General features: G+C 40.1%; 1 protein-coding gene across 1 annotated transcript; it reads right to left on the reverse strand.

The window, feature by feature from the left end:
* Positions 1–6,841: 6,841 nt before the first annotated feature.
* Positions 6,842–25,953, reverse strand: TNFSF11 (TNF superfamily member 11). The gene is made up of 5 exons (XM_084519094.1): positions 25,573–25,953; positions 19,513–19,680; positions 13,473–13,518; positions 13,289–13,387; positions 6,842–8,851 (listed from the first exon to the last, which is right to left on the reverse strand). The coding sequence occupies exons 1-5, from the start codon at positions 25,804–25,806 to the stop codon at positions 8,430–8,432; spliced, it is 969 nt and encodes a 322-aa protein (XP_084375220.1). The 5' UTR covers positions 25,807–25,953; the 3' UTR covers positions 6,842–8,429.
* Positions 25,954–26,090: the final 137 nt, after the last annotated feature.

Genomic DNA, 26,090 nt, shown 5'->3' on the forward strand with positions numbered 1-26,090 from the left:
CCCATGGTACATTCTTGGTGTTGGTCCTTATTTTAGTGGCTCTTAGAGTCTGTTATTTTTTCCTCCCTCTAATGGCCAAGAGGGAGAGGAGATCCTGCCCTGGCAGCGGGAACTTGCTCCAGCAGACTCTTTGGTAACTGGCCCGTTCCCATTGTTGATTCAGACTGTCTCGTGTTGGGAGCAAACCCACATTCATATACTTTTTCTTTTTTTTTTTTTTTTTTTCCTTCTCTGTAAGAACTTAAATTACTTCTCATTGAATGTGTCTCCAGCCCATAACAGTCATAAAGGCCATCTGTGTTATTGGGCATTTGGCTTGCAAGCGGAGGGCAGCAGATGCCGACTGGAGCCTCCTCTGCCCTCCGCCTTTCGTTTTCACAAGTGTCATTGATACCTGGGTAAAACCAACAAAAATAAAACAAAAAAGCCCCCATACCCCTAAAACAGAATTTCTGCTTGGGTCATATTTTACAAAGATTTTGCAAGCACATATGATAACACAACATGAAAGCCACTGGAAAGTCAGGTATGCCACATCTCTGGTCCCTCTAGGTTAGGATGGAGCAACCATGTGCTCCTGGTCCTGGCCTGGTCCTGGCTGCCAGTCAGTGATGCTGAGAAGAGACACATCATTTGGGACATTCAGTAAGCAAATATAGCATCACCTATCCATTTGTTGTTGATATTGCCAAAGTCACTTGGATCCATCTTTTTAACATAAGCACAGAAATACCAAAAAGAGTTACAAACTTTCTTTGTAGCAGATCTCCCAAGAGGAACAAAGACAAAATATGTCACCACTGAGCAAACACTACAGGGCAATATTATTCCCAATTACACGTAGACCATATATACTGTACTTGAAATAGATACAGCTAGCAAACCTTTAGTAGAGGAAACATCACTTGCATCGTTGGTTTGTGTAAAAGAAGTTTACACTGCACAGTGACAAACACCAGTATATGCTGAAATAGCCACCTCCTAAAAAAGGTTTAAAAAGAAATTGTCTTATAAAAAATTATTTATAATACTAATCTTCTTGCTGTCAGCAGGAAAATGTCCTCTGATTTCAAAGTGAGAAGCTAAGCCCTTTCTTACCAGTACAATATTAACCAAGATTAATAAAACTGAATGAATTGTAACAAGCAATTTATGTATTTGGGGGAAAATTTTCGCATTCAGCAAGTCTCACAGCACAGCTGGGCCAATAGAGTTCTCAATTATCTTTTTTATTGAGCTGCTTTGTTTCACAACCTCACACATCAGCAAAATTCTGCAAATGTACAGATGGCATATTCCAAAGAACAAGAGCAAACTTGAGGAAATTTGTTTGGTTGTTTTCAAATAAATCATGGGAGCATTTCTACTTGGCTTTTATATTTGAAAAAAAAATAATAATAAAAAATATTTTTTTCTTTTTTTTTTTTTTTAATGTAAATTTCAACCAAACTGGAAAAATAAAAATAGCAAGATAGCAAAGCAGAAACAGAATAAAGTGCTACTAATCCACAGGCAGGAAACACTGGACTGCAATCCAAGACATTCAATACTAATTTAGTGTATTACTTTTTATATTTATAATAAGGCTAATTAGGTTTAAATAATGTGACCTTTTCTTATTCATAGTGTTGTGATAGAAGTTTTAGAGTTGAAAGAGAAAATTTAGATAAGTAGTAATTCAAAAATGCATTTATAGGTGACAATAGATGGTAAATCAGACAGCTGTTTCAGCGTTTAGTAAACAAATTAAAAAGGTGTTCTGCTGCCAGATTACTCCCAAATCTACCACTCTCTATCAAGAGTGATGAATGAAAGAAGAAGAAGGCAGAAGCTCAGGCCTGGACCTCCGTTGCCCACCCAGGTTTGTTTTAGCTCTCTCTCCAGCTTTGTTTTCACCTGCTGGGAGGAGCTCTCACCATCGAGCCTCAGGGCACGCAGCACTTACTCTCAATTTCATGTAATAAAAACATAACTTAGTGGGCTGCATCACTGCCCTCGCATTATTTCAAGTAATTTCAACTCAGAAACAGAAAAAAGGGAACCTGATAGGGCACCTTATAGGGTCTAGAAAAGACGTGGTAGTATCTTCTGCTTCAGAGAGAGGCAGGCTTAAGCCACAAGGCTGTTTGCCACTCAGTGCCTCCTAACTCCAGCCCTCTTCCAGTTAGCAGGACAGAAATAACCTAACTATCCAATTTCAGTTGTTTTTCTGCAGCAAAGATTTGGAGCCCTGATGGATGATAAAGCATTAAACCAGAAGGACCTTGTTTTAAGTTGTATTCCTGCATGGGATACTGCACAGCAGAGAAATTTAGTGACACCGGTGTTGCAAAATGCTACAGGCAACCAGGGAGGTGGTCAAACTTCTGTATAACCCACAAAGCAGACTATTTGAGAGCTTATACAAAATAAAAAATAAAAAAATTTACAAATGGCTTATTACTGGTCTCATTAGTTATAAGTTCACAAAAGGCAAAATAAGTTCAGAAAGGTTATACTATTTGCTGCACGTTGGTTCTTTTGGACATCAGCAAGGTGGAGAGCCTACATGGGAGTCAGAGCAGGAACATGAATCTGTACCAGGTCAGCAATAAACCAGGGCCCAGGAAAAAAGACCTGCTCTACTCCATATGTATTCATAGCCAACATCTGGAGTGGACTGATTATATCTGTCTGTGGAAAGCTGAGATTCTGGGGTCTAGCATTTTTTGTGACACAGTTAAAAATAAATAAATAATAAAAATAAAATAAAATAAAATAAAATAAAATAAATAAAATAAAATAAAAATAAAATAAAAAAATAAATATCATTCCAAGCATTGCATTCAACCAGTCCAATTAATATTAAAGATTAAGTTAAAATCTTTCAAACTGATAGGACATGAGGTTAAAACATTGTGGAGGCAAGAATATCTGAACTTCCCAAACAATTGCCTTCTATGCAGGCCCTGTTTGGTTTTCTAGGGTTCCAAAATCCATCATTTGGTGGAAAGGTGATGGGGGAAGGACATGTTATGTGCGTGAATCCTCCTCTTATGGAGCAGGTGTCCCCCAGGCTGCACCCCAGGCAGCCTTACTCACACCCGGTAGTACAGACTTAGGGGCTAAGGGAGCTTGGTACCTACAGGATGAGGCAGCAACAATAAATATGTGAAAGGACCTAAAATGTGAGCTCAGCTGCCAAAAGAGGATTCTGGCATCCTCTGCTCAATGAGCAACCAGGGACCTCTCACGTGGCAAACGAATTGAGAACCAGAAGGTTAGAAAAATGAAAGGAATCCATCATTTTGTGACTTGCAGCATGTAAGGAGCGGAAAGTAATTGGAGTTCGTGCTTGTCTTCTGTCGTAGCCAAACATAAATGGATTGGAGTTCGGCAATGCGCAGTCTGGGGAAAAGCAATGTGTCTCATGAGAGCGCAGACGGTAGAGAGCACATGGCTCCAATGCTGAACAAATGGTGTGCAAATATGCCCTGCCTGTGCTTTATAAAATGGATTGTGAACAGAGAGCAGTAAATCAAGGATACCCAGCCCCTCACCTCCACCCCAGCTCAAATACTTCCTTGGAAACACATCTGGAAACACCAGCACGTCCACAATTAAAGCTGAAGGTGGAGGAAGAAAGAAAAAAAAAAAAAACAACAAAACAAAACAAAACAAAACAAACAAACAAAAAAAAACAATAACAACAACAACAAAACATAGAAAGGAAAAAAAGGATAAAAATAGAAAAGAAAAGAAAAAAAAAGTAACATCCCAAGTTGCCCGGAAACTTGTGAAATCTGATTCAAACAACCTCAAGCTGACATAGATTTCTGAGCTTTTCATGACCAGGCTGTGCTTTGGAGCTAGTCATGAATGATTACATTAAGCAAAGGTACAGGCTTTACAGAATCAGATCCAAGTAAGTTTTAAAATGAAAAAAAATATACAAAAACAGTCAGCAAAGTCCACAGGCCACCCCAGATACCAGCAACCAGGAAATACTGGACAAGAAACTGATAGCGATAGGGAGAAAGAACAAGAAATCATCTGCATGCGCCTGTGGATATGTGAGAACACTTTCTGATCAAGACCTGAATTTTCTTGAATCACTGCAGCAAAATGCTGCATGTGGTCACCTTTGTGAAGTTTTGCTGGAGACTAAATTTTGTAATGGCAAAAGTATAAGCAAGGGGTAATTGTTTGGAGCCCTCCAAAGCTGATACATCAAACCGAGTGCAGTATGGACTGATCTGTGTCCAATCTGTTGGCTCCCTATTCCCCAGCTACTTTCCTTTGCTCCTCTGCAGCTCAGCCTTTGCATTAATGCCTCAGAAACCCTGTTGACAAACATCATTCTTGTCTGCTATCTGAAAGCAAAGCTACCTGAAAGTGGGTGAGAAAGGAGGATGTCTGGCTCTGACCCACGGCTGTTGCTACCACCAGGAAAAAAGAGCTGCAAGTCTGTGAGAGTGGGGTGAGCAGGAGACACTGGCAGCTGGAAGGAGCTGGAGAAAAGGAAGTGGGATAGACAGAAAAAGAAACATTCACTGGCTGGAGAGAGCTTGGGAAGGCGGGGGGGAGGAGTACCCAGGTGCCAAAATATGCAATTGTAACCCCATGTATGAAAATCTACTTTTTAAGCAAGAACGTAGTAAAAATATACAAATGCTTACATGCATGCAAATACACAAAATTCCAAATAAACTATTTCTAAGTCAGATTTTTCTAACGTCCGATTTCAACAAATAATCATCCTTTATTCACAAACCAAAATTATCTTTTGAAGATTATAAACTAAACTCATATTTACCTTTCCTAGCCAAGAAACCATTACCCTCAAGTTAGCTCTCTTAATTGATTTATTAATCTACTCTGTTCATTAACTGCATCCTGATGAAGCAATTATTATAAATGAAGCAGACAAAAGAACTGACACTTCTAGAGAAGACTTGGTTTTAGGACAGTCAGAGCAGGTGGCTTTACTTATCATCTCAGCATGAATGCCCAGGCTGCCTTAAGTGACCCTACTGAAGCTTTCCAAACCAGGGCTGCTCTGGTATAAAAAGCTGAATCAAGCTGTCCTAATAGCAGTACATAGAATTTCCTGCTTCCATTTAAATGCACGTAGCAGTGAGAAGGCAGAAGGACTGAGCAAGACAAGGCAGAGCAGGACCTCTGTATTTTCTTACTGTTTTGTAGAGAGCATAGCCAGAGCAAGACACCTAATTATAACCCCCAGAGTAGTCTATGTAGTCCCCTGAGGACTACTTCATCGCATCCTTCCCCCGCTTCATGACATAGCTTGTCACTTTGCACCCAGATGATGCTTAGTCCATAAATAAATAAATATATAAATGATTTAGGTCCCAAAGTCATCATACAAGGGAAATTGAAAGCCAATTATTGCACTGTAAAATTCAAGTGCCTGCTGCATTTGTAATGGGGACAGACATGCTACAGAGCCAAGCCTCAGAAGCTTTCTTCTAACCTCTGGTGATGTAGGATGCACAGGGTAACCTACAAGTGAACCCACAGGGGCTCAAGACACACCGCAGCTACCATGAACTCATCTAGAGCAGACACAGCCCACAGTGTCATTCAGATGACATTTAGTCTTGGTGGTTCCCCTCCTTTGTGTAATACTGTAAGTAGTCAGAACTGATAAGCATTAACTCAACTTTCAAATCATTTGAAATACCCTCTAGGGAGACAGAGATGGAGACTTCACCCCCAGGTAACGGAAGAGACATGCACAGTGGATGTTCTTCTCCCAGCCCATCAATGGGCATCTGTCCAGTCCAGAAAAAAAAAATACAAGACTCATAGAATGGCTGGAGGTGGAAGGGATTGTATTATCTAACTCCAATCCACCTGATATAGACAAGGATGCCACCCACTACATCAGGCCACCCTGGCCTTGAACACCTCCAGGGACAGGGAATCCACAGCTCCTCTGGGCAACCTGTGCCAGTGCCTCACCACCCTTACCACAAAGAATTTCCTCCTAGGGTCTAGTCTAAATCCACCCTCTTTTAGTTTAAAACCATTGCCCCTTGTCCTATCATTATCTATCTGAGTCCTTCTCTGTCCTTTTATTAGACCCCTTTAAGTATTGTACTTTTGTAGTACAACACCTAGTTCTTGAAATGTTGAAAGAAGAGACCCAGATTCTGAAATGGTGAAAGAAGAAACCCAGTAATTGCTCAGTAATTTCTGTTTTTGAACTGAAAACTATTCCGTCTGAAACAAAACGGAGATCCCCACTTCCAGCTAAATTTCCAAGACCTGATATTAATTACCCTACTTGAAAGTGGTGGATGCACATGCAAAAGTTTGGAGCCAAATCAAGACTCCTTAAAATTCAGTTCCATTCTCATGACTGTTGATTTGTGCTTTAGTTTTCTTGAGCTATAACATACCCACTCTGCATACTCTGAAATATGAACCGTGTTTGAAGCAGCAGAAGAAATACAGGGACACAGGAAAATAAAGAAACCACCAAGATATTTTTTCTTAGAAATATATTTTGTAAGAAAACAATATTAACATTAAAAAGAAATGTTTATTATACAGTATAAAATAACTGCTTGAATTCAACTCAGTTTATTATAAAAAAAAGCCTGAGGATTTGTATGAAGCTTCATTTCTTACACAATTGAGCATTCTGCCTTCTGATTCCTACTGCATTAAAGACATTTTCTCCGCATCATCCTTAGAGCACCCAAACATTCCTATAGTCTCCGTGATCCCCACCCCAAAGTTGTTCCTTGCCCAGATGTGCTCTAAACATAACCTACAATATTTGCAGCTCCCTCCCACGTTCCCCATACCCACCCTCAGATTCCTTCCACCTATCTTTTTGGCCAAGCAACTATGCAAGAGACAACACGTGTAGCAGCTAACTAGGAGCTTCCCCATAGTAATTTGTTGGCTAATATGAACAGTGGCCAGCCACTGACGAATAATGAAAAATTGGCTGAGTCCTTCTCAGCTGTCAGTTCTCATAAAACCTGTAAGAATCCCTCTCGACACTGCCATTCACCTGCCAGATCTGGCAGGAAGGTGCAGAGTTTTAGAAGCTAGAAGGGGAGAACAGGACAGGCAACGCAATGACAAAAGCTTCATTTTCTCAGGAAACTAGGCTAAAAGAGTCATTGCTCAATTGCAGAATTTACAACTTGTGGAATTCATTGTAGGAAAATATGCCTGATCAATAACTATAAATACCCCAATACGTTTCTGTGGCTTATTATGTTGTTTTTTTCTTTTCCCCCTTCAGGTAATACCAGCTTTGTAATGTTAATTACCCTCCAGGTTTGAAAGGCACCCAGTGACCAGCATTCTGGTGTAATTATTCATGACTTTGGTGTGAGTTTCCCTCCTCCCCCAAGTAATACTGACAAGTTTAACAGAAATCTATTAAGTTAAAAAAGTACAAAGGTATATATTACATTTGCTAATTGCAAACAACCTCTTTTAGCTGCAATTTTTCCCATTGGGATTAAAAAGTGCACTAGTTTAACATGTCTGTACATTAAAAACAGTTTAAAACATTAAATATACAAACAGCAAGAGAATTTTAAATATTTTGTATCAAATACTATAGGACAATATAATTTACATTTTTTTACACAAAACATTACACCTAAAATATAACTTTAGATATTACAGAATATAAAAATACATACTTTTTGTCTAAAAAAATGTCTTTGCAGGTTCTGGCACAATGTAATACTTTAAAGGCACACCGTATTTTGGCAATCTATATTTGCAATTAGCTGTGCAACAATAATGACGACCTGTAATTAACCTTTTAGAACTGTAAGGTCAGATCTCCCTTCTTCGTAGAAATAGCCCTTTTTAATCAGGTAAAAATGTGATTTGAACTGTTTAGGTGTTCCACAATTCATTTCTGCCGTGGTTTGAGCCTTCCAACCCTAACCCAGCAAAGTATGAACATGCTTAACTAAGCATGTGAAAAGCCACATCAAATGCAATGGAATTAGTTATACATTCACAATCTTTGCTGTCTCAGGGTCAGAATGCTCAGCCCCAAGCATGACTAAGCCCCGAATGCAATCTGTGAGCCAAATTCTGTCCTGCCCTATGTTTGTGCCAGGCAGTCAGGTCAGAATGTGGAAATAATTCAGTAATACCAATTGCTCTGATTTCAATTATACCAATGTAGAAGTCATAACGACTCTACTAAAGCCAGTGGAGACATACAAAGTAAAACTGGTGTAAGACTGAATCAGAACTACACAATTTTATCCTTGATGCATTTATGGAACTCTTGCCAGAGTCAGCACAGGGCAGAACATGTCTTTAGAGCTATATGCCTTACACAGATGCAACTGGGATGCAAAAAATTTTCAGTTCTGCCTTCAAGTTGTTTCTGGACCTCTACCCCCCGTCCTCCCCCCCAGTTTCAGCACGCTAAATATTCAGTCTAAATCCCTTACTTTAAATGCCCCAAAGTAAGTTGCTTCTTGTGATGAATCCAGTAGCAATGGGTTTGATACCTGGATACTTATCATTTCACCAGATTTTAATTTAAAGAACCCTCCTACATTTACAGAATAAAAATGGAATTCTGAATTCCCTGACCAGTATTTGGTGCTTCCTCCCTTCATCAACACATCAGAGCGCCTTATTTTAAGGTTTGTCTTAGTCATATACACCATCAGCTGAAGCCCTCTTTTCGTCAGGTTGCCTGAAGTCTCATGATGTCTAAAACAGATGTTGGCATACAGGTAGTAAAATCCATCTTGATTAACAATTAGTTTCCCATCATTAAACGTCATATTTGATAAGTTTGCCTGGCCTTTGTCATGATGCCAGGATGTAAGGTTCACTTTACGAGTTCCTGAAGAGAGGGGAGGAAAAAAAAAAATTACTTCATTTATAAGCATTTCACAAAACACAACTTTTAAAAAGCAATACCCAGATTTTTAAAATCAATAGCAAGTACCTTCATGTAGGCTAAAGTGAAGTTTAATGCTTCAGAATATTAGACATTTATGATAAAAAAAAAAAGAAATTTCCTTTTTCATCATGTGCTGCCCTCCCACAGAATGTCTGCTGGAACATGGTACAAAGCACTTGCCTGGCCAATAAATAGTTTGATGGCACTCAGTCACACAACAAGCTCTATAAAGAAATTGCATTCCACCTAAAACTTTATTCAGGTAACAGACAATTGAGAGAATTTGAAATGAAAAATTGCTAATGGGAAAAAAAAAAAGAGCAAGTCTTGTTATGAGTTAACCTGGGTTTGCAAGGAATAATTAAGCAGCATCTGAACAGATCTAACTGATATTTCCTCAAATAGAAAGTTTATGAAACCTTTATGTAGTTTATGCTCTTGTGACCGCAGCAGTACAAAGATAAGCATGTTCTCATTTGAGAACACCAAACAAAAAAAAAGGAAGAAAAAAGTCAATACAATTCTGTATCTTTAGTGCTATATAAATCATCTATGATTCAGATAACAGTCACAGAAGAACCAGCCAAGACCCATGGGCAGAGGAAAAAGCACCTTCCTGAGAAAGCCACACAGGTCCCTGCCCTTCTGGAGACGCTCCATGGCACAGAAGAGCCACTAAAACCTACCATTTATTCAGCACGATACACAGGGCATAGCACAAGAGATGAAAGTTGGCCAACTTGTCCTCCTAACCACCAGCAACTCCCACACAAACCCAGCTCTGTTCGCTCCCTCTGAAGCACCTGCACAGGCACCTGAGGGCCTTGGACTCCCAGTGCATCTGCAGGCCTGCCTGGAATACTCAGTGCCTTATCCTCCCCCCACAAACCAAAGCAATCTACTCCCACCACCCCCAGTGCTCACAAACATGCTGGGGAACAACCCCAGATACATTTGATTAAAGCTGCCTCCTGGATTTGTTTGTGTTGAAGTGAGGGAAGGTAAGTAGGAACAGGGGAATTTGAGAGCTATGAGTCTTCCCTAGCTGCAAAGGGCAACTTTTGCATGTGAGAAGAATACTCTACTGGTAGTCCAGAACAAAAAAAAAAAAAAAAAAAAAGCTTCCACAGAGACTCAAGCAAAGCACAGGCTATCAAAAGCAGACCTAATTAAGTATCTGTTCCCTTATGGCTTCATTGTAGCCAAGTATAAATTACCCAAGCAAACTCATACAGGGAAGCCTTCTGTGCAGTACCTCTAAAAAAAAAAAACTCTGAAAACTATCAAGAAATTGGTAGCCACACTAAGGTCTTAAGTTTCCTATCCTGGAATAACTCATCTGCAAGGGAACACCAAAATACCAGAGCACATCTCTGAAGCTGAAGAATAGCTAAAGAAGTTGTAGCATTTCTTGTACAGTGTTAAATCCACCTGAAACACCACCCTGGGAAGCTGTGCTACCTTCAAAATGAGGAGGGTAGGTGAGAAATTAGAGCCAATATCTCTGCTTGAACTGACAAAGGACAGAGGCACAGAAATACTAGGCAAAAATGTGTACATATGACCAAGCAGAAAGGCTTGCTGGCATACTGTGACTGACTGGCAGCCCACCAGGAAGTTGCAAATTACTAAGCAGATTTTTTTTTTTTTTTTTTTTTTTTTACCTGGCAAGTAAATTTTTTAGTTGCCAGCCTCAAAAATCAAGAAGCAATTCTGAAGAAACCCTCAATGAAAACACAGAATTCTTTGCTGAAAGGGAAGATGGAAAATAGATGCCACCGTGACTTGTAATTCTGATACTGAGAGCAGCTATGGGTGATGCTTGTTCACATTGTTTGGTGTTAAGAGCAATATGTATCACTCAACGGTCAGGTAGGGGGACAAGCCAAGAGCTGATGGAGAACGATCCTATCTAAAGGTCTAATTAGACCTGTTTTGAGCAAGGGATTAGCCTAATGACCTCTGGAAGTGCCTTTCAACCTAGATTATAATGCTGTAACTGCAATAACCACGGGAGACGGACGTCTTTCCACAATTCAGAGGTTTAGAAGAGGCATGTCAGAGCCAGTAGCACAAATGCACATTAGTGGAAGTAATGTCATGCAACCCTTAATGGAAGGAATAAGCAGGATCTCAGTACTGCAGGTGGTAAAACACCCAAGCGATCAATATGCAGAAACACAGGCAGAGGAAAAAAATGGAGCATAGAAGCACCAACTCAGCTGTCCATATATGAAACTCCAAAACATAAGACAAGTTCTAGGACAGTCAGAAGTGCTGTAATACAGCATCTTTTGATGCAAAATTTATAATGGAGCCCTGGAAGAGACAACACAAAGTAAACCATGTTGACAGAACGAAAAAGTCAGAGATAATGACTAAGGTAATCTTCCAAACATGGTAACAAGCATTAAAAAACAGAGAATTCTCAGTCTTTCTGGTAACTCAAGACAAATCAAAACAATGTATTAAATGTTTGCAGGCATGAACTAAGACTAACACAACTGAGTTGCAACAGAATTAGTAGGAAAGAAGATGGAGGGATGAAGTAAACCAGTATTTATTACTTATTTGCACTATAGTAGCTTTCAGGTATAAATAAAGCCTGAAGAAAGGGCCAAAGCTCTGGCTGCTCTGAAAAACCACTTCTGGAGGCAGAGGGCAGCTAAGCTGAACCTGTAGCTGTAAATAGCTCAAAAATACCAGTGTTTCTTTAGGTACTAGCTAAAGGTACCAATTCACATCCCAAACGATATATTTAACATTTGCATTTATTTCTGTTTGTGCTCTTCTCCTTTAAACTGTGACTAATTTCTACAATCAATTTATAAACCAAAATTCACTGTTTTCATTTAAAACCTAGGTAGTGTTTAAAGCGAGCTTTGGTAAAAAGCAAACAGCAAGCATCCAGCTTTAACCTAATGCAACAAATCTAAACCACTATGGCTTCTGCAGCTAAATGATGGGTGGGACGCCAAGATGTAGAAAGGGTTATTTTTCCCCCGTCACTCCACAACTGCAGAAGTCCATCTGAGGCATGGTATTATTGTGAACCAGGTGAAAGGAAAGTGTTCAATGCCTATTCACGAAAGGCATTTCCTTGCAAATTACTTGAACAAAATAAAATCCTGTTTGATAATGATAGACTTTTTCCCCCCCCCGGCATTGCTTATTTTGGGTTAGAGTGATGACAGTAGGGAATTTAAAACACTAAGAACCAATCTGCCCAGACTCATGGATGGCATAGAGCTATTTAAAAGGATTTCAGACATGTAGAGCAAAGAAACATTGGAAGAAAGCAGAAATTTGCAGTCAGAAACAGAATGAAAAGCAACTCCTGGTGATCTACAGGCAAATTCTTCATCCTTTATGTCTGTTGTTAATCTCTACGCCACCCAGTCAAGTGAGTAGCACCTCACACCAGTGATAAGATAGTAAAGCACCTCACTATCAGTAGGTTCAGGGTTCCAGCTGTCCAAAAGGATGCAGTCCCTTACTGCCACAGTGCCCATACAAACAGCAGAAGCTGTCCCAGTAATGCTCTTCTTAAGAAAGCATAAGACGTGCCAGATCAGAGGGAATAAGCCCAACTCATTGCGCTGGAAGAGGTTGATCTCCTCAAAGGAGAAACAAAAGTTTGTTGCTACAGGGAGTGTATTTCTGAAAGCTCCTACAGATTGTGCTGATAAAAAAAAAAAAAAAAAAGACCAATGTTTCTGTTGCCATTACTCACAAATGTGCTAATTCACTCCCTAGAGTTAATACAGCGATGTACATCAGTAAAAAGTATCAAGTATTAGTCCTGGTAAAAATACACTTTACAGAGTAACATCTAGATAGACAGCAAAAAAAAAAAAGTCCCATGGGTGAATTTCTCAAAGTGTGGCAGACTCCAGTTCTGTAGATGCAAATTATCATGTATACAGCTAGCAAATTAATTCAATCTTCCAAAGACAAAGTACTAAGACAAGTTTACTGATACTGCATTCTCTACTGCTGAGCTACGTCAAAAGACACAATCTGACTCGAAGAGAAGGTTGTCAGAAGGCATCTGAACTAGTAAGAAAGCTTGTAGAAGTTCTGATTGCCATTTTACAAGTTGCTTAAAGCTCTCTTTTTATGAAGCTGAACATTTGGACTATGACACTGCACTTGGAGGGGGAAAGAATACTACCCTCCTGGCAAGAAGCTAACCCCTCATGTGCAGATGGCTTTTGTCTCTAAACAGAGCAGGCTGGCAAAATCTCAAATTTCAGGCCTCGGAGAATTCCCTTTTGGTTTGGTTATATAAAGCAGAAAAGTAACACGTACAGCTTAAGTAATGAGTTGAGCACATTCATAGTAGCATTAGAGGCATCCACTTAAAACTGAACTTACCTGATGGAATATTCTTATCATCAATAATGAGATGAGCAAAAGGCAGCTTCTCAGGCTTATTTCTCTTGTACAGGTCCATTCCTAATGCCTCCATTGCAGCTGAAGATAAAAGAAATCCATTATCTCAGAAAAAAAACAAGTTTAATAGTACTAAAATATTTCTTATTCATAAATCAGCATCTACCTTTTTCTGGTCTTGGTGTTTCTCTTCCCAGAATACGCTGGACTTCCTAAAATGAAAAAAAAGACATTGCTTTGATGTTGCCTTGCTTGCTTGTGTATCACAGATCATTGGCACAATTACAACACAGTATCTTCTCTGTATAACATGGGGGTATACTGTATACCTACAGTATAGCCAGAGGCCTGGAATACATATCCTGATATTTATGGGATGTATAACGTGAACACACAGTTTTAATGCCATAATCAAATTACTCCCTCTGTCCAGTACTTCTGATAAAGGAGGATATGAATGCTAGCGTGTGATCACTGCACTGCTCATCGGAGTAGTGATTACAGACATTTACAGCCATTTCTACTTACTGCACTTGGAACGTTTCTAAGTATAATGGAACAACGACTGCTAAAAACGCACCACATAAAACCATGAAGTTTATGAATTGACTTGGGGTCAAAAGGTAACGAAGGAGGCAGTTCTACAAAGAGACCAGTATGTAATCACACGAATTGTGGAAAACTAAGCCCCGCATTTCCTTTATGATGAGATAAATTAAAACCTCCACCCCGCATGCTTTACCACTAACAGGAGAGGTTGCAAGACTGTAAGGCTTTGCAACCAAGCCTTACTCATATCAAGGTGTGTAGGCACTGAAGGATTAAGCATTTTCCACATCTGTACCGGTCCAAATTAAGCAGGTGCCAGAAGTACAGATTCCCCAAAACTGCAGATAAATTTTAACATGAACAAAGTCCATGTTACCCCCAAACCAAGATCAGTGCAAATATCAGTTACCACAAAGCTTTGCTTTTAAACAATCCTCTCCTGTCTTCCTCTTATGAAGATGTATAAACAGCAGCTTTCAGAAGTCTAAGCAATATGTTTTTACAAGCCTGGACAGTCTTGACAGAATTCCTCAGTTCTGTTCCCCACCATGACTCTCCTCATCTGTTTCCTAAAAGACAAGGATGATACTCTCCTTCCTACTGAGATTATCTCATACTGTGGAACTATCAAGATGTTTAGTAGGAAACATTTTGCTGCATATAGCAAATCATATTGTTATCTCTGAAATGTAAGTGGGATTCTGTGTTTTTTTCTCTTTACATCAAACATACTGCTGGTTGTCTAATTAAACGCCATGTATATAAAACTGACCTCAGATTTGGCCAGATCAGCAAAGTTTCACCATGTTCTCTATCACTGCAATGTTTTAGAACTTGAAATCCTGCTTTGAAAACTCTTCATTCCTGCTTTTATGTAATTCTGCAGCCACAGTGAAATCTGTAACAACTTCTCTCTCTTTCTCCTTTCAGTAGGTGTCTAAATGTTAAACCAAAATGAAAAGCCACAGCAGCATGGAAGTTGTAGTATGACTATCAAAGCGTAATACTTCAGCAGAGATATGCTGATTGTGTAGATATGAATCATTACGATGCTTTCTGCTGTAGAGACGAGAAGAAAAGCAGAAGAATCGCAACTTCAAAAGAAGCAAAACCCGTGTCCACCTCCCCCCATTTACATTCACTTCCCCTCTCTGATCTTCTTACTTCAACATCAGTTCTAGCAGCATGAAAATGAAGCTCAGTTCTAGGAGCTGCACATCAGCCTCTAGCCACACCTGATCTCTAACTTCATCAGAAGTACTAAGAAGAAAAGTTGCAAGTACTTGGTACTGCCAAAGGTGGTAAAAGCGTCTGAAGAGAACAGGGCATAGAGGTAAAAGAGACTGGAAGATGGACTAGACTCTCAGGTATCACTGCATTACAGCTGCTCCCAAAGCTTTCCCTAGAAAGGGGAGATTCCTTTTTCTTTTTTTCCTTTCTTAATTGAAATATTTTGTGTTTGGAGTCTTTTTTAGGATCCTTTCTTTCTGGGGAATGCTTGCCTGGAGAGGTATTTACGTTTCAATCTTCTATTATCTAAAACAGTACTTAAAAAAAAAAAAAAATAATAAAAGCTTGGTAAGTCCCTGAACTAGCCAATTGCTATCCTCCTTATAACCTAGTTTTTTTTCCTTAGGAGCCTAGAGTTCTGCTTCTGTACGTTTCCAAAGATGCTCTGACTTGAGCAGCTGGGTACCTGGCTTTTTGAGCTCTGGCAGCCTGACTCAGCATATCTTCCATGAAGAAAGGCAATGGTACTCGTGAGATGCATTCTGAGCCACTTTGTTTCTAACTGATGGTGGTGCTATTCATCTACAACATCACTACTGGGTGAGCGAAACAGCTACCCAGGAAGACCTTGGTCCACTTGTCTTGATGGTCTTGAACCTACCACTCCCCTGCTTCCTAGGAGCACCTTGGTCACCAAGATGTAGCCTGGGCTTGACAGGAGCACTCTGGTACTCCAAAACATTTCTTCATGATTTTTTTCCACTTCACCTGGTTCTACAGGTCCAAGACACTGATAAACCTTACTGATACACAACCCATCTGAACACCATTAGACACCTCGTACCTAATTACAATGCACACTACTGCTAAGAAAGCAGAAACAGCTCAACAGAACCTGTCGCTAAGACGCTGCCACAAAAGCATGAGAACTGCTGACAAAATATTGCCAATGACTTTTCAGCCACAGAACCAAGTGAGCGACCAAGCTGTTATTTTTAGAAAAAAAAAACTGTACACACAAAAAAATTACACCACACTGTTAGTTTTAAAATAAGCTGCTTTTGTACATCTTCGTGTCATTTGCTCACTACACACTATGTCAACTCTACTGGCCTGCTTCCCATATTCCAAACTTTTTCCATACAGTCACTGTTCAAAAAACAAGCAGCCAGTCAGAAAAATGAAGATACCTTCCTTCCTCCAAAAAAATAAAAGGCCATGGGGAGGCTGCAAAACTTCCAAATTTTAAAAGCTAAAACCATGCTATAAGTGTCTGGAGTGTGGGGAAATGCTCTTTCCTCATCCACAGCAGGCTTTGGGTTTTAGAAAGCTACCACACCCATTACTACATATGCATGTCATCAGCATCCTTAAAACACAAGTCCTACCCTTCACATTATGACCGATGTTGAGTACACACAAACAAGGTTACATAGGAACATGTAACATCTGTGAATGTTTTTTTCCTCCTCTTTGTTTTTACAATATCTCATTGTCTCCTTGGAGTAGCTACAAGTAGCCTTTTAAGACCAGGCAAGAGACCCACCCTCAGTACATTCACCTACTGCTTCAGTGGTGACCCTAAGGCTCTCTTAGGGATGTTTCTACTACTACCACCTCAGTGCTTTAAGGCTAGTTGATATCAAGAAGTAGTATCTGATTATCTTGCCGGAAATTCAGCAGTTTGAAGAATGCTAATCAGGAAGGAAGCAAAATAGAAAGTGCATAAAACCAATATTCTTCAGAAGATTGAGATGTGAGCACTGCAACCTCTATTCAAATGAGTAGTCTATTGCCTGCAGAAAAAAAAAAAAAAGGGCATGTAAAGTTGTGCTGTGGAAACTGAAATTTTAACAGCTTACAACAGTCACCCATGAAACCTTCACTTTGTCCATAACCACATGCACTTAAAATGTCTGCTAAGTATATAGATCTCTTTATAAGTGCTGCCCCGGAGGTCTAGCTACAAAGTGTGTTGTTGCCGTGTAGGAGACTAGTTTACGCCTGAACTCCCCAAGCTGCTAGAAGCTGGGAGTATTGCCAAGAAAAGATACTTATGAATTGACCAAGATATGTTTGTAGTCCTTTCTACTTCAGACTCATAACAGACTTCATAAGAACTGTGGTTAGTGCATCTGGGCTGCCAAAGGGTTTTTAGGGTTACATGCAAAAAAAATTAAGCAAACAGACAGACTAGGAAAGTATATTATTTGTCTGCTTTAAAGTTTATTTGCAATAGTATTGAAAATGTGTTTTCTACTGAGTAAGCTGCTCCCTAAGCAGTATTTTTATTCTGGAATATGTTGAGGAGGTCACCATTAGATTTTCTTTTAATTATTTTATTTTTAAGTCAGGAGACAAATGTTTCCAGACCTGACCTTACAGCACTACTACACTGGTTTTCAGAAGAGCACTTGCAATGTCAGTCCCTGCATTACATTTAAACACTAGCCTACAGGTGTGCAAAGAAAACAGATGAGAACTAACACAGCAAGCTAAAAGCTGTAACCAGACTATAAAACGTAACAAAAAAAGGTTGTCTGTTTTCATTTCCTGAATAGCTTGAATTGCTTAAGACAAACAACTGAAAAAACTGAGAACTTAACTGTATTTTAAAGTGTTCCATTTCAGTCACCTAATGCACTGTCACTGCAAATATGGATACCAGCTCTTGAAACACACACACACTTCAGGAAGCTGAATAAAGCAGAGAAAATAGGAAACATCTTTCCAGTCACAAGAACCACATTCCCACACAAGGGCCTAGTCCAATTGTAGATAAGATTCAGATGCATCTCTCCCTTTTGGTACAGCAGAACCAATGAAGGGCTCAGCTCACACAGCTTAAGGCGAGCTTAATTTGCCTTAACACCGTTTCTTTCATTTCCATGATAGGAATAGAAAAGATGCAAATGTAGCCCTAGGCAAACATTTACCTATTTTTCTGTGTCATCAACGTATGATGACACAGCATCCAGAACACTGACCCTGCTGCTTAATACATTCCATTGCATTCAAAATTTTTGGAGTCTGATTACTTTGGCAGGGAAAGCATCATTGTTCTCAAACTAACGGTCATCAACCAAAAGAAAAATTATCCTACTCACTACTTATCTTGGCCACTGCCTTTGCAGCATTTAACCTCTATGCTGAATGGCAGAATATGCAGCCTCCACTGAAGTTAAAGCTTTTGTTGAGTAACCAGCAGCAAACAACCAAAATGCAGAACTTCCCATTCACTTACTGTAATAAACTCCCTGCTCTCAAGGGTGCCGCAGGAAAGAGCACTCTAGTAGCAGCACGCAGAACACACAAGTAGTAATAGTCTAAAGAAAATGCTGGAAGCAAGAACTAGTTGTACAGAGTTAACCCATTTTCCTGATTTTTTAAGGAGGTGACAAGTAAAGGGAACAAGGCTCCCAGCTTTAAGCCTTGTTCCCCCAAAAGATCTGTCATCAAGGGTACTTTATTAAAAACAAACATGATCAGCACAATTAATGCACTGTATAGTTAAGTCAAGTACAAGTCACTCTGTAAAGGGTTCAGCTCAAATCTAATGGAGTGTTCTTTATGAAAAACCTGACAGTCATATACAGATGTGAAGAGATAATGGACTTCATAAGCCAGGAATACCATAGCACACATTCAGCTTCTTCATTAGCCCATAATTAGCACTAAACACTATCACAAACATACAAAGAGATCAAACACAGTAACTACTAAGGAATAATTGTGACTTATATTCAGCTTGCCTAGGTTTCTTCATTAGGGCTAATTTAGCTGCCTGCTTTTGTTATTTGAGTTTGGAAAAAAAGCTGTCATTCTCAAGTGCTGGGCAAAGAATGCCTACTTACCATGATGGCAAAGCAGATCTTCCACCACTGTGGCAAAATGAGCAAAAAAAAGGATACTATCCTTCATTCTGGGTAATCAAAACTATCGTACTGCAGAAGGAGTAAGAAACAAGAGCAGATGGGAACAAATACTGTGCCCTCCATCTTTCAGACAGCACTTTGCTTGTCAATGCCCTTAGCTTGAAGAATGGTGTCAGAAAGTCAGGAAGATCAGTTTGGAAAAAAAAATAAAAAAAAAAAAAATGGAGCTGTCCTTACACATCCGAAGTGTTGGCAAACCTGTACAAGTATTAGGATAGATGACTGCCATCACACCCACCCAAATGTCAGAACTGCCTATCAACTAACTGCGATTGGTTTTCTGTGTGACTTCCAAGCCTCCCTTTAACAAAGCTAAAAAATGTATTTGAATGCAGAATTGGTTAACCACTACCAAGGTTCATAAGCAAACACTGTGAGATCTCAGATCCATCACCATATTACCCAAATATCGAAAAACACTTTTTAGAACTTACCTCCGAACAAAGATGTTGGAAAAGTTTTACAAGCATAAAAGAAAACACTGCCACTTACCTTCTGCACAGCTCTTTGGAGAGCCTGTTTCATCCTTCTACATGATTCCGGCATTAACTTCACATCTTGATTCTCGAATGGTGTATCTTGCAAACCTATACTTTCTTGAGATCTGAAAAGCATTCTGACACAGTGTGCGTCCTCTTTTGAAATTCTGCTGGGGTCCATCTGAAACAAAAATATAAGGACAGCCACAGTTTTAAGAGTCTGTTCAACACACAAGAACATATTTAAATCAGGGCAAATTTTCAACCATATAAAAATTTGGCAACTAGCTAAGCTTATTAGCTAAATTTTTATTCTAAACAATGAAGAGAAAGCATTCCTTGTAGGAACATTTACTTCAGGCAACAAGTACATAAGATAGGAAAATAAATCTTCTGGAGCTGCCTAGCTTGTTAGCTTAGGCTGGGTATCGACTTTCAAAAGTTAAAAATTAGTTAAAGATTAATCCCACCTTTACTGTAAAAATCAATAATCCTGAATTGCATTTTTAGATGCAATATCACAATTATTTTAGCAGGCAACATACGCAGGCATCCTACCTATTAAAAATACGGATTGCAAGATGACACACAAATGTCAAAAGCAACAATCTGGGGAATGTATGTACAACATCCAGCACATCCTTTTCAAGGGGAGAAACAGAAGCAACAGAAAACAGCTATCACAAAGTATGTTGCAGGCAAGACGTATTGCTGCATGAAACGGTCACCAGGTAACATCGTACAAATTCAGAAAGACCAAGAGACAATAAAACTATAAAATACCTCCTCTTTATCGGACAAAGTCTAGTAAATCCAAAATATCTGCAAGACATTTTTAGCAATTAATATCTGCTATTGAATCCAATATAATTTTTAGTTGTAAGCACAGAATGCTCCTAAGTTCTACCAATCTTAATTCTAAGATGACTTAGAAGGATATTCCAAGAATCAAAATCATGCCTCAGCAAAATTCAATTGCACAAACATTATTCAAACCATTTCACTCTTTAACCCCCCTCCATATACCTCACACTCAACAGATATTAACCGTTCTCTTTTATATATAGCCTAAGACTCTCAGCAATTGATCTCAACATGTATTTATGCTGTTTTTACATCAGAAGGGTTTGTGCACTCAAAACTTTCTCTATGTTCTCTAACTGGGTTAGCTGGTCTAATACGAACATTTACTTCTACTGTTTTCCATAACAAACACCAATGCACCAATTTATATCTGAGAATTACATAATATATTATGAAAAATCATGGTGAGGGAAGGTCAATCCATTACAGATAATACCAAACTAGGGGCTACTTTCCTTGTAAATAACATTGAACAAAACAATGTCAAAGGAGGTTTTGCAAAATACGCAACAGCCAGACTGAATCAAATTTATGTCAACTGTTCACATGAACATGAATTCAATTCCCTAACCCCAAAAAAGAACCAAACTAATTTAAAAGCATAAGGTTAGGATTATAGAGGTAAGCTCAAGCCTACAGCAGGCAGCCAGGCATCCAACAGCATACACTGGAGGAAAACATTTGTTGCAGAGACAGCCGTAACAGTAAGTTGCCTCCTCCTACTGAAGGCTCCAGATGAGAGCTGTTTGCCCCACTTATTCAAACCAATGTCAGACCCCATGAGCTGGTTTAGCTGTCTTAGTTATCCCTGCAGATTTGGAACTGAACAGGTCAGAAAAGTTTCACCTGAGGATCAGAAGACGCCACAGCTTTGAGCAGAGGGGTAGAGATGAGTTACAGGATGGCTTGGAGGCAGTAACAGCTTCTGGAGTAGCCTGATACAGCAGAATCCAAAGGAAAATCTGTTTATAGATATTACAACTCTATTAAGCACTAAGAACTACACTAATAACTTCTAAATGCAGCCCCATTACCTGTTTAAACTGATCTAAAACAGAACCTCTGTGCCCTCACCTTCTTCACCATGAAATCCCACTCCTGGCACTCAGCCTCCTCTTTAAACCAGTACCATGGAGCACTACCCTGAGGTAAATTTTTCTTGATGCATTTTCCTGAAGGATTAGCACCCTGAAGCCAGCTCACTACAGGTGTCAGGCAAGCATCGGAGCTAATACAATGGCATGGAGGAACAGGAAGGCAGAGCTAGTTTTGACAGCTGTAAAACTGCAACCTAAAACTGTATCCCAGCAGATACCACCAGTGCACAGGAGCTCAGAGAATCAACAGTAAGAGGAGATAAAGAAACACAAATAGTTACCAACAGCTGTTAAGAGGCAGTTCACAGAGAAAGACCTAGGTTTGGAAGGTGCCTGGTCCAATCCCTTGCTGGAAGCAAGGCCAACGTGTAACTTAGGGCTGATCGCTTGAGGCCTTGTCTAGCCAAGCTTGATGGAAACTAAAACAATGGAGGCCTGCAACCTCTCCAGCTTGTTAATATGCCTCTAGCACTGAGGGGCCCAAAACAGGACCCGTTACTCCAGATGTAGCCACTTACATTGGTATTGTCAGGAACCAGAGGGAAATAGGGCCTTCAACAGGATCTGGATATCTAAGTCCTCTCCCTTCCACACACCACTGAACAGAAGACTGCCAGCAGGTACTCACTTTTATCAGCAATACTCCTAGTGAAAAACTATCACCCCAGTTTGGGATTTATTTAAACACAACTTCTGAAAAGCAGACAAAACTAGGTTTTAAAACACAAAAATCATGAAAGATTTTTATTTTTCTAGGACCTGGGCATGACAAATCACACCCAGCAGAGATTTGCAGCTATCGTCCATCAGCAATGAGCCAAATGTGGCACACAACGCTGTGCCAGAACAACAGCAGCAGCTTGTACAGAAGCACTTATTCAGATTATAGCTCATCTGTTGAAGGCTCAAGACAGAAAACCATCATCTCTATACCTAAAGTTAAAATACTGAGGACTTCATGGAAACATTGATTTCTCCAGCAACTTAAACTGAAGCTGTACAACCCATCCTGACAGGTCACAAATCTCTAGAGATTTACTGTCTGATAAGGTGAAGCTCTGATCTTGGGACTAATAACCTACCTGGTTGCCCTTACCGTTTTCAAAGAATACCCAGCCAGCACCATTTCTCAACCACGGAAATGAGCTCACCTGTCTGAGCAGCCCTTCTCAGAAATCCTGCAACTGACATTTTATAAAAAAAAAAAAAATATGTACTGAGCTGCCATGGCTGCAAACAGACAATACCGAGCACCGACACCCGAACTGCGGGCAACAAGTGGCAAACAAAAAAGCTTTCAAGGATGTGTTCTGAGAAGAGCTTCTGAAAAGCCAAAACAAAATACCAGAGTGGTCTACAGAGAGCAGAGTGCTACCTTGCAAGGCACAGAAGGTTAGCGGAAGGTTAGCCTTTGAATAAATAAAAACATTCAGCATGAAGTCTTAAAGATTCAATACCTGAAAAAAATCATCAAGATGCAATGGACAATACTGGAGAAAGCTTTACAACATATTAAGGAAGTAAATACCCTAGAGCTATGAGCCCATTTAAAGATAAAATCTAGCTATTGTTTTACTATACTTTACACATGTTACTATTGTGCATATACATCTACTGTCTCCAGTCTTGGAATCAGATCACGTCTTTCAGTGCCCATTGTTATCAAGGTTTTTCATCATCTGTAACCACTTTAGCTGCATCCCTGGACTCCCTTCAAGTAATTCAGGGCAGACAAAATGAACTCCAATACCATGGGTGACACCACATGAATTTACAGAATTAAGGGCCAATTTTATAAAAATAAGATTTGCCTTGATTTTAGAAGACAGTATATTCCAGTGAACTTTACTTATTAAGTATTGCCTCAATTTTGCAATGTTACAGTATCACATTCTGCACTTTCTCCCTAAAATAAATGTTAACCATTTATACTTGTTTTCGAACCTAAACCAACTTCAAGTTTAATCAAATATCACTTTACACTCTGTGATCTTTCCTAACCACCAAGAAAGGGTTCTTCCGGGCTTCCAGAAAGTGCTAGTGACCCCTAGCAAGCGGTTTGCTGTTAGCCACTGCTCCAGCATGCTCACAAGATGTTAGATCAGGTCTGAAAGGACATTGTTTAAAAACATTACAGTGAAAAGTCAGACTTCCATAGATGCATGAAACAGCAATAAAGATCCGTCTTCCAGGTCCCCATTTATTTAAATGTGAACTCTTCGGTATAGTAAAATACTTAACATTTGGACACACTTTTTTCAAAGAGGAAAAATGGATAAGCTCCAAACTGAAAGTTAAACTGGGGGAGTTTGACATCCAGCCCCTACATCTGGCTTTGAGCCCCTCCAGCTCATTCAACACTAGACCAAATTCATACTCTTTTCTGATCTAAGTACAGGAAGGAAATGGACCAGAATGTAAAAAGTAAAAGCAAAGCTTTTGAAGACTATACTGAAGCATCTCCCAATTGCAGAGAAATAAAATACTTAGCACTCTCACTTGGTGCTGTGCATGAGTCTCCATCATCTCCATCTGCTCAGAACACCTAAATTTGCGCTGCATTTCCATTGACCATGATCAAATATTTCTCATGAAGCATAATCAGCATAAATACTTAGAAGCAATACAAGTTGTTAGTGGTTAATTTCTTGGATCCAAGACTTTGCATATATGGTCCAAAAAGAAAACAGAACACCTTAATCTTTTTACAGTTCAGAATGGCAGCATTCTGCAATATTGGTAACATTCAATTCTTAGCTTTTTTTTTTTTCCTTTTTAAATATACCAGCTCCTTGTCTCATTTGCATTGTGCTACGTTATTTCTTGGCCACAAACATGTGTTTATCCATGAAAATCTGGTGTCAGTCTTAGTTTTGTGTCTTGTGAAATTCCAAATGCTCAAGCCACAAAACAAACAAAACTGAGGAGAAACCAAAACCTCGGTTATTGTCTCAGCTCATATTGTGTCATGATCTAGCCCAAATGATTTTATGCAAATGAAAATAAGAAGTGTATGGTAAAACTGAGTCAGAGTTTAGTCAGCCTTCTTGGGTTTTGAAGAGCTTGTAAAACAGTCCTGTTAAATCATGTAATTTCTTAATATGAGCCTATAAAGTCAAGTCTTGCTAATTCACATTTGGTTAGTCCACCAACCAACATGGCCCCTGCTAATAACTTCTCATTATTTTAACAGAATAAACCACAAAACCTAAGTTCTGTTATTAAAAAAGTATAACCTCAGACAGACTAACACAATTAAATTTGACAGCAGATTGATACAATTAAGTTTGAAAGGATAACTTTAGATTGATTGAGACAAACTTGACAGCAATCCATTCAAAACATGCCCCATATAAATAAAACTATTTCTAAGGCAATTATACTTAACTTCTACAAGAGCTACTGTATTTTTTCCAAGTGTTATTTGCACAATAAGAAACTGGTGAGCAATGGTGGATTACCGTATCTTATTATTATGAATTATGTACTTACTTTGAAAGTATATTTCTCAGTGATACCAAAGATGACATTTTTGACATTAGAAAGTTTTCTGGGAGTATTTTAGACAAGCCTACACCTAGGTATACCGCATTTTTTAGCCCTCTCAAAAGTTCAAGTTCGCAAAGTCCATCCAACAGCACTGCTCTAAATCTACAGGAACTAGAAACCGGCAAGAGAGCCAAGCTGCCGAAAGCAGAATTACACCCACACTATGTCTTTTTTTTTTTTTTTTTTTAATAAAGGAAGCAGAAGAAAAGTAGTCTTTATGGTACGAAAACTCTGGTTATCCTTTCTGGGGAGCGTGCGCAGCGCTGACACGAACCTATCAGGGCAGGGTCCTGAAGGAGGGGAGAGGGTAACAGGAGTGGGAAGACCGTTTTCTAAAATATATAGATGCTGTGATAAGGTGTTTTGATGGCAGTGGCTCTCTAGCACAGCAACACACGTGCACTTGTGCACTCCCACGAGCAGTGTCCTGACAGTGCTGCCGCGCAGCTCAGGGGATACAAACGCGAAGCGCCACGGGGGGCTCCCACTCCAGACGCCCGCTCCCCTTCCCTCCCGCAGCCTGAACACCTCGGCGCCCCCTTTTCCCCACGGCAGCCGCTTACCTGAGCTCGGAAGTAGAGGAAGAGGGCCACGCTGCACACCACCTGCCCCAGCCCCAGCAGGACGAGGGCGGCCAGCAGCGAGCGGGAGGCGGGCGGCGGGTGCGGGTGTGCCGGCAGCGGCGGGGCCGCCTGCGGCGGGGCCGGCGGCGGCGGGGCGCTGTCGTGGGCGTTGCCGCCGCCCAGCTCCTCGGAGCCCCGCAAGTACTTGCTGTAGTCTCGGCTGGCTCGCCGCATGGCTCTGCAAAGCGGCTCCACTGAGCTTTTTTTTTTATTTTTTTCCTTCTTCTTCTTCTTTTTTTTTTTTTTTCTTTCTCTTTTCCCCCCACCCCCCAAACCCCGGCTTCGCTACACTTAGAATAACCCCCGGCGCCCCGGGCAGGGCAGCTCTTATAAAGTGTGGCGGCCAATCAGCCCCGGGAGCTGTGACTCGTCCTCCCTCCGCCCGCCGCCACCACCACACGCACGCACATGGCCACCACTCCCCTCCTATGGCGGCTCTTCCCTTCCCTCCCCGAGTG

The sequence above is a fragment of the Aythya ferina genome (genome assembly GCF_964211825.1).
Source record: "Aythya ferina genome assembly, chromosome: 1".
NCBI lineage: Eukaryota > Metazoa > Chordata > Aves > Anseriformes > Anatidae > Aythya > Aythya ferina.